The 8,991-nt window shown below is 46.6% G+C and overlaps 1 protein-coding gene across 2 annotated transcripts in view; it reads right to left on the minus strand.

The window, feature by feature from the left end:
* The window catches only part of PTGFRN (prostaglandin F2 receptor inhibitor), a 100,534-nt gene extending 92,196 nt beyond the window's left edge, over positions 1-8,338 (minus strand). For both annotated transcript variants that reach the window (XM_073304637.1, XM_073304627.1), the window contains exon 1: positions 8,172-8,338. In XM_073304637.1, the coding sequence (XP_073160738.1) occupies positions 8,172-8,217 (46 nt within the window). In that variant the 5' untranslated portion in view covers positions 8,218-8,338. The remainder of the gene's footprint in view (positions 1-8,171) is intronic.
* Positions 8,339-8,991: the final 653 nt, after the last annotated feature.

The following is an 8,991-nucleotide window of genomic DNA, read 5'->3' on the forward strand; positions in this document are numbered from 1 at the left end:
TTACGTATCCAAGGCTCTAGGTGCCCTCACACTGTTATCTAGAAAATCCTATCTCAAAAGCATTTTGGTCTAGAAACTAAGTTTGTTTTATTCTTTTGACCTCAATGTAATCTGATTCATCAGGACTTTACAGTTACCTGGTTACTTTTAGAGTTCTTCTCTGCAAATATATGAACTTCAGAAGGTGTCTGAAAACTTGGAACTTTTGGACTGAATTAACTTGTTAGTGAACACCAATATGGTTGGGAAAGCAGATTTTTTTTTTTTTTTTTTGCTCTTCAGAGCACAAGTTAAGATGTACACCTATCAATATCCTGACCAACTCGCTTATACATAACATCCCTTTTCCCAAAACTTTTGTCAGTCTCTTTTTATAAGTTTCAGAGTAGCAGCCATGTTAGTCTGTATCTGCAAAAAGAAAAAGGAGGACTTGTGGCACCTTAGAGACTAACAAATTTATTTGAGCATAAGCTTTCGTGAGCTGTATACAGGTCACTTCATCGGATCCGATGAAGTGAGCTGTAGCTCACGAAAGCTTATGCTCAAATAAATTTGTTAGTCTCTAAGGTGTCACAAGTCCTCCTTTTTCTTTTTATAAGGGAGACAAGATGGAAGAGGTAATAAAGGTGGACAGATAAGGAGTTAACATGTTGCAAGAGACCATTCAAGGTGAAGCAGTCAGTTAACGCCTCTACAGTCAGAGGACAAAGTGAGAGTTAGTGGGTTACAGATTGTTGTAATGAGCTATAAATCCACTGCCTTTATTAAGACCATGATTTTTGGTGTCTAGTAGAGTTATGAATTTAAGATCCTAGGCTCATCTTTTGAGGGCATTGTACAGGTTTCCTTTCACGCTGAGGACTGAGAGGTCAGATATGGAGTGATCATTTTGTGAAAAGCGTTTGCCCACAGGAAAGAGGGTGCTTTTGTCTTATTTTTCTGTGAGAGTTCATTTGAAAGCATAGTGATTGTCTCATTTTACCCACATAGTTGTTACTGGGGTATTTAGTGCACTGGATGAGGTACGCCACATACTGTGATAAGCATGTGTAGGACCTATGGATCTCGAAAGGTGTATTGTGGGTGGTACTGATCATGATAGCAGTAGAGAGATGTCTGCAGATTCTGCATCTGTTCTTGTGGCAGGGCCTGCAGCTGCTTGAATTGGTGGGTCCTGGTCTGTGGGGAGCTTGCTTCAGATGATGAGCTTGGTGAGGTTGAGGGACTATTTGAAGGCCAGAAAAGAGGGTTTGGGACAGATTTCTTACTGGATGTGCTCCCCATTGAGTCTGAGTTGTAACTGTTTAATGATACCCCGCATAGGTTCCAGGATGGGGCAGTAGGTGACAAGTAGGGGTATGCAGTGGGAGGGGATTTTATTTCTGTATAGAAGCAGGTTCTCTCAGGGTATTTGGGTGACCCGTTCCATGATGTGATCTACTTCTCCCATGGAGCATCCTTTTTTGGTGAGGCGGTTTTAAGTGTGAATCCCAGACTTTCTCTTTGGAATATATTCTGTGGTATCCGAGTGCCTAGCCGTAGATCAGTGGTTCTCAACCAGGGGTACGTGTACCCCTGAGGGTATGCAAAGTTCTTCCAGGGGCTACATCAACTCATCAAGATATCTGCATAGTTTTACAACAGGCTACATAAAAAGCACTAGCAAAGTCAGTACAAACTAAAATTTCAGAGCAATATAAACAAGTCATTGTCTGCATATATACACTATATGCTGAAATGTAAGTACAATATTTATATTCCAATTATTTTATAATTATATGGTAAAAATGAGAAAGTAAGCAATTTCTCAGTAACAGTGTGCTGTGACACTTTTGTATTTTGATATCTGATTTTGTAAGTAAGTAGTTTTTAATTGAAGTGAAACTTGGGGGTACGCAACACAAATCAGACTCCTGAAAGGGATACAAGTAGTCTGGAAAGGCTGAGAACCACTGCCATAGATAACATTTGTTACTGTGTCTGGAGTGGTTACTAAACCTGTGAAAGTAAGTGTGGTGATCTGTGGGTTTCTTATATATAGTTATCTGTAGAGCTCCATTGTTGAAGCTAATCATGATGTCCAAGAAGTTGATTTTGGGGTGTCTTTTTATAACTTTTCTTCAGAACTGTGTCACATGTATTGGCAAAAGGCCTGGTACTCTTGGAGTGCTAATGCAGTTTAGATGACAACCTTCACTAAACCACCCCAGCCACCAAAAACGCTCAAGAAATACAATTTACCAAAATGAAACATTCAGCATCCATAAGCATTTTTGTCTTACAAAGTGTGCCGACAATCAACTCCATGCCTTCTCCTGTGGACCCCTCCTGGTTCTTATAAGTTTGGGTATAATTGCAACAGCCCTCTTTTTTTTTTTTTACTCTTAAATTACTGATACATATTTTTAATCTTAACTCCATTTTAATGTAGGGGTTTTTTGTCCATTTGTTTTGGTTTGGGGGAATTATTGAGCTAGAAAGTAGCAACTGTTAAGATTATGAAATACTCCATTATAAGCCTGATTCTGACCCAACGAGCTTAATATATATAAATTATTTCTGACTGGAATTTCTAATGATTGGTCTAGACAGATCAGAATAATCTGTACCCTTCCCCCCAATATGCAACTTTACCAAAAGCACTAAAAGACTTCTCAAATATTGAAAAGACAATTAAATTTTCCACTTTCTAAAAATGAGGTCTTGTAACTGCATCTCTGTAAAGAAAACTTCCAAAATCTGTTTCACACATTTGTGGTTAACAAGAACTATGGACCAGGACTATTTTATTTGATTTGGGTGGAAAATTTTTAGAGTTATTAGAGGTGAAACCTGGAACCTGTGGGAACTCTATGAATGCCTACGAACATTAAGGAGGTACTGCAGAAAATATAGCCCTTCAACAGCATCTACAGAGTTCTGTAAAGTCCATGAAACAAATCATAGAAAAATTGACTTTTACATGCACATGTACCATTTTTAAAGGGGTTTATTTCTGTAGAGCATGGCTGCAATTTTTTTAAAATTGACCCTCACTTTTTATCCTACCTCTTGCTCAGGCAGGCTTATATACATCATCAACAGCAGGGCACTGGGTCAAACACAGCAGTAGCTGCCTGAAGACAACAAACTGCTGCTTCAAAGAGCAGCAATCAAGAGTGGCATGGGAGGGAGGGGGGAATTCTAGAAAACAAACACCTGTGCTACCTACTTTCATGCTGAAGTTTTGAATAGACTTCTGAGAAACATCACACCAAGGATGGGAAAGGGCTGGAGAAAGGATGAGGATAAGCTACTATTTGCCAGCCTGTCAGGTGGGGTGGGAGGGTATAAGCAGATATGGGAGAAAGCAGCACTCCCCCCCCGGCCCCAGTGAAAGTCAGCCTGGAGTACAGAGGAAGAAACATCTTACAACCCTGTTGGGGCAGATTGTGGAAGGGGGATGAAGAAAAACAGCTGTGCCTCCCATCTCTTCCTTCCACCCCTGCTTCCCTAACTCCACCCTCCAAGAACATAAATCAGACTGACAAGATTATATGGAAAATACTTCCCCTTCCTAAAGATGGCAAAAGACTGGGCTGGATACTCCCCTCCTGGTGGGACTTTCATCCACCTCTGGGGGGAAAAGGAAAGGACCTGGACTGATGTCTCCCACCCCTCCAAACACCAGTGAGGGAACAGCCCTTTCCCGCTCTCTTACTCCATGTGGTAGAATAAAAAGCCTGCCAACAGAAGCATGCCAGTGATGGGGAGGAGGATTAGGGAACTCAGTGCTGGTTTCACTGTACTATGTTTGGTAAGCTTCCTCCCCGCCCTGTATCCCTCTTACCTCTGCCATCCCATCCCCTAGAACCTCAAGATTCTACCATTTTCTGTTTTTTCTAATGCTATCCGTAGTGTAACTGCAGCTGCCGAAAATGACTAGAAAAGGCTTGAGGTTGACAACAACAATATACAGGCAACTAATTATTGGAAGCCTTTAATTGCCAAGTTTGAATTAAACCTTGATTCAAAAAATATTAATTGTTTAGCACCTGAGAAACCAAACAATTTCAGAGGAAAGTCATAACAAATAACCCGAGAAGTCCATACCAGAAGGTTTCTGGCAAGGATCTGTAATGCTGGACAGATCTCTGGAATTACAGAGGAGAGAAGCTGTTGCAAGGGCTTCTGTGCCAATGAAGAACGTTGTACATTTGGAGGCAGAGCAGATGTGCCAGTAATGGGACCTGACTATTGTCTCTGTCTGCTTCTCCCAAGTTCCTTCTCACTCATATAAGAGCAAGCTTTGTTTTTTAAATTAAGTTTAAATACTTATGATACTTTTAAATAATAAGGAAGAAAAAGAAGGCAGTTATTCGGGTTGCTGATTAAATACACACCATATGCCAGCAATAATAAAATAATCACTAGATCATTATTTTTAAAAACAGAGTCCTATCCTGGATGTTTTTTTTCTGAGTGATTTTCATACTGACCAAATGTGTTCACCTGACAGCCCTGCAGATTGAAGACATTGGCAACAGCAGAGCAAGTTTCCCCTCCCACTGTCCCAGAGAGATCTAAGCCAGGAGAGAGGAGAGTTCAGACCTCACAGCCTCTCTGCTGAGACTGGCACTAATAGGCCACTCCATGGCAGCTGTGATGGTGGTTGTTTTCATTAAATAGCTATTGGCTCTGCTAAGAATATAAGAGTTATTCCTAATCTGACACACAAGTGCTTCAGCCACACACATCTTGAGCTGCACTACCCCAGTGAGCACAGTACAAACCCCTATGAAGGGCACATCAGAAAAGTTGTTCACTGCTTAACTCCAAAATCCTTTCCCCATCCCCCTTACACAAAAGCTCTCACTGAACAAACTGAATGTCAGAAAAACAGTTTTTAAAAGACAGTTGTTTGGCGCAGGGGAAAGTTACCTGGATTTGTTACACATTTAACTGCTTGAAAATGCACAACTGGTTAAAGAAAGCAGACTCTGTTCATCCCAGTATGAAGAGATGCACTTCCCCAAGTGAAGCCCAGCTTCCCCCCTGCTCTAAGTTACCTCAGCTCTGAGTAGTTTATACCAGAAGAAAACCAAGCCTAAACACTTATACCTTCTCACCAGGCAATGTTGGCAGGCTCAGGAGCTTCTGGGTAACAGCAGCATTTGTAGCTTTAATAGAACAATCCCCAACATAAGGGAAAAATCAACAAGCAGCTATAACCACCCAGAGTACTCAAGCAAACCATGCTACGAACACAGCCTTCTAGTCTGCTGGCTGGCCATTAGGTGGGCAAACTCCGGCCCGCAGAACCGTCCTGCCCAGCTTGAGCTCCTGGCTGGGGAGGCTAGCCCCCAGCCCCTCCCCCGCAGCCACACGGGCAGCACTCTGGGCAGCGGGGCTGTGCGCTCATGCAGGGCAGCGCACCTGGCTCCAGCAGAGTGGAGCAGCGCGGCTCCGGACATGCTGCTCTGAGCTGCATGGTAAGGGGCTCAGGGCTGGGGGGGTTGGATGTGGGGTAGGAGGTCCCGGGGCAGTTGGATAGGGCAGAGGTTCGGGGGGGGGGGGGGAGAGAGGATCAGGGGTGGGGTCCCGGAGGGCAGTCAGGGGACAAGGAGCAGGGGGGGGTTGGATGGGTGGGGGGTTCTGAGGGGAGCAGTCAGGGGGTGGATAAGGGGCGGGGGCCAGGGCCAAGCTGTTTGGGGACACGCAGCCTTCCCTACCAGGCCCTCCATACAGTTTCACAGCCCGATGTGGCCCTTGGACCAAAAAGTTTGCCCACCCCTACTTTAAGGAGATGTTTCATTCACGTTTTATCTCCTACAAGGGTAACACTACCCTTCGAAAGCCTTTGGGGCTTATCTTAACCTAAGATTTAGTTCCTAAAGCACCATGTAAATTCAGTGTTACACTCAGGGATTTATTTATTTTTGGTAAACCCAGACTCCATCTCTTTGGGTAGAGAGTCCCTCTGAGGCCCGGAAACAATAGCCTGTTGAGAAGCCCAGCCGACACCACAGCTGCTTGTAATGCGGAGCATACTCTGTCCGCAGCCTCAGGAAGGCAAAACTAAGAGCTTACATTCAGGAGGTTAACTCAGCAGCCATGAAGGCTAGAAAATTTGTTTTGTTTAAACGAAATGTTAAATTCTGTAAAAATTGATGCCTTAGCACCCATTTGCTACTAGCAATTAATGAAATAGACTATTCACACCCTGCCTATAACAACAATGCAGCAACACCTCTAGTACTGCTATCCAATTAAATGGATATAATGCAGCATCATTTAAATAGTGTGTGTAATTCTGTTCTTACTTGAGCAATCTTTGGTCTCTATTTAAATATACCCCTACTCCAATACTATTGTCAGCTGCAAAACACATATTTAATCTGCAGAAAAATACTTTTAGATTGTATGATCTTCAAGGCAGGAATCATCTTCATTTTAGCCCACTGTTAGTGATAGACTGTGAAAGAAAAGAAAAAATAGTGCTACAAAATGTAAGTTAACGAACCTCCCAGGGAGCTCATATGTTGTTACAGATGAACAGAGGAACATAACATTTGATGTATCAGACAAAATCATTGGACTATCGAGTCCAGCATTCTGGCTCTGGTAGTAGCCAATATCCAGCTTTTCAGAGGAAGCTTGAAACACTCCTATAATGCATCTTGCCAACGGCGCTTGTACACGAGAAAAATCTCTTCCTGACTCTGAAGTATAAGATTTCATTACCCTTATCTTGAACAGATAATACCAATTCTACTAGGCTATAGAAAAGTATTACTAGAATGTCAACATTATCCCACTTCCTTATGAATTCAGCTACACTCTCTATCCCTGACCTCCTATGAAAATGAATTCCACAGGCTGACTATCCACTGTGTGAAGTGGTATTTCAGTCTCTTTTTAAAGAGGAGGAAAAAGCAGTACTTTGCCTGTCTCAGTTATTTTATTGAAGCTGTAAGAGTCATAGGGAGCATTTTATCTCGTCTTTAAAATGCCAATACAGCTAGAGATTACTGACCCCAATTAACTGCTCTGGGGTTATTTGCTCACACACACCTTATTTGACAATTAAAAAGGTGTCATTAAATCTACAGAGAAAACACAGCACAGCATTTAGAGACCAGGGCACAAGCACAGATTACACCTCCTGTCTTGTCTAGAAGCACTGTCACCCATACCTAGCATAGCTACTCAGGAGATTTATACTTTAATAAGTAATTACAGATGTGTCAAGAGTTAATCAGTTTGGTACATTCAGAATGGTAGCTAACAAGGCTAAAATTAGTGCCAGAGAGCCTTTGAATGCCAGGGTGGGAGCTGGATTCCCTCCTGAGCTATGCCAGCCCTTTCTACTGTTACCTTGGCTGGTTCCAGTAGAAGGATTCTGCATTTCTGTTAGCCTAGCTGTCATAGCAAAGTGGAGTAAAAACAACTGCTGGAGACATTGCCATGGCAGAGTCAATAACCAAACAATGAGAGAAAGGAACCTGGCAGAGGTTATGGAGGGCTGAATCATAGCCATGTGCACAGGGCATGAACGCACTGAAGCAACAGCTTTACTTTCAGCCACAATACTGAGACTAACAAGAGACTGCGAAATTCAGGGACTTCCTAACCCCCACCCCTTCCAAGAAACACAGACGCACCTTTGGGAAGCAGGGTAAACGATTACAGGCCAAGCCGTGCCAAGCTCCCTAGCCCAAAGGGAGGGGCTCAAGGTGAGCGTCCCTCAGGCCCTGCCAACATGCAAGGCGGGAGAGGAAACCAGACGCCCTCTCAGCAACATGAATCGATACAAACCGGGGGGGTGGGGGGGTTAACTTCTCGGGGCTGTGCGCTTTTCTGGGAAAGGGAGGGGGTCAGCTCCAGCTGCAGAGCAAATCCAGGCTAAGTGCCTCGGCGCTGCAAATGTGCTGCCTCGCACAGCTGAGCCCACGGCGGAGGGGGACACTCCGCGCTGCTGTGGCCACCGCAAGGAGCCGGGACTCCCCAGAGGGCACCTCGCCCGAAGCCCCCCTGGCTGGGGCACCTCCTCCCCCGCAGCTACACGGCGGGGGGGGGTGCAATATCCCCATGGGGAGCCAGCGCTCCCGCCCCAATAACCCCCTCCCTCAGCCCCTACATTGCTCCAATAACCCCGCCCCACTGCCCGCTCCCCCCGCGCCGGGGCTCACCCAGCAGCAGCAGGAGAAGGGGCGCGCTCCCCACGCGGTGCCCCATGCTGGCCGGGCTGCGTGCGGGGCGGAAGATGCGGCTCGGAGCCCCCCGCCCGGCCCCAGCGCTGGGGAGCTGCTGGACCCGCCGCCGACCCGAGAGCGCCGCGCACCAGCCGCTCGCTCGCTCGCTCGCTCGCTGCCCTGGCTGGGAGCGCCCGGGAGCCGCCCGGCCGCGCGGCGCAGCCAACCACAGAGACAAACTTTGCCAGCCCCCGCCCCCGCTCCCCCTCCCGCAGGTATCGGGGGGAGGCGCTGGGGTCCGGCCCGGCCCCCGCCCCCTTAAAGGGGAGGAGAGAGCCGGCCCCCGGCCCGCCCTGGAGCCCCCGCTCGCAACACATCCCCGCCCACCCCGGAGGGGGCTGCCCTGCTCCGGCAGAGGAGATTCCCCGCCCGCCGGGGTAACCTCTGCCCGGGGGGAGGCCTGGTCACATGAGGGGAAGGGAAATCCTGCTCCACTGAGAGATTCCTCCTCCTCCTCTCCTCCCCACGTCCCTGGACATGATGGGGGAGCTCCCATGTAAGGGACAGCAACAGGGGAGTCGGATCCCTTGGTCCCAGACATGTACCCTGGTCAGTGGGAAGTGCTCCTCCTCCTGCCTACACACACATCCTCCCCCTGCCTGAATACACACTCATCCCGTCCCACCCACACACACACAGAGGAATTTCCCTGATCTCAAAGAACTTTCCCTCCTCCTCCACACACACACACCCTGAGTGACACCCCCTAGTCGCAGAGGGGTCCCCATCCTCCCTCCTCTCACCAAACATGTCCACG

This window comes from Lepidochelys kempii, chromosome 1 (genome assembly GCF_965140265.1).
Source record: "Lepidochelys kempii isolate rLepKem1 chromosome 1, rLepKem1.hap2, whole genome shotgun sequence".
Lineage (NCBI taxonomy): Eukaryota > Metazoa > Chordata > Testudines > Cheloniidae > Lepidochelys > Lepidochelys kempii.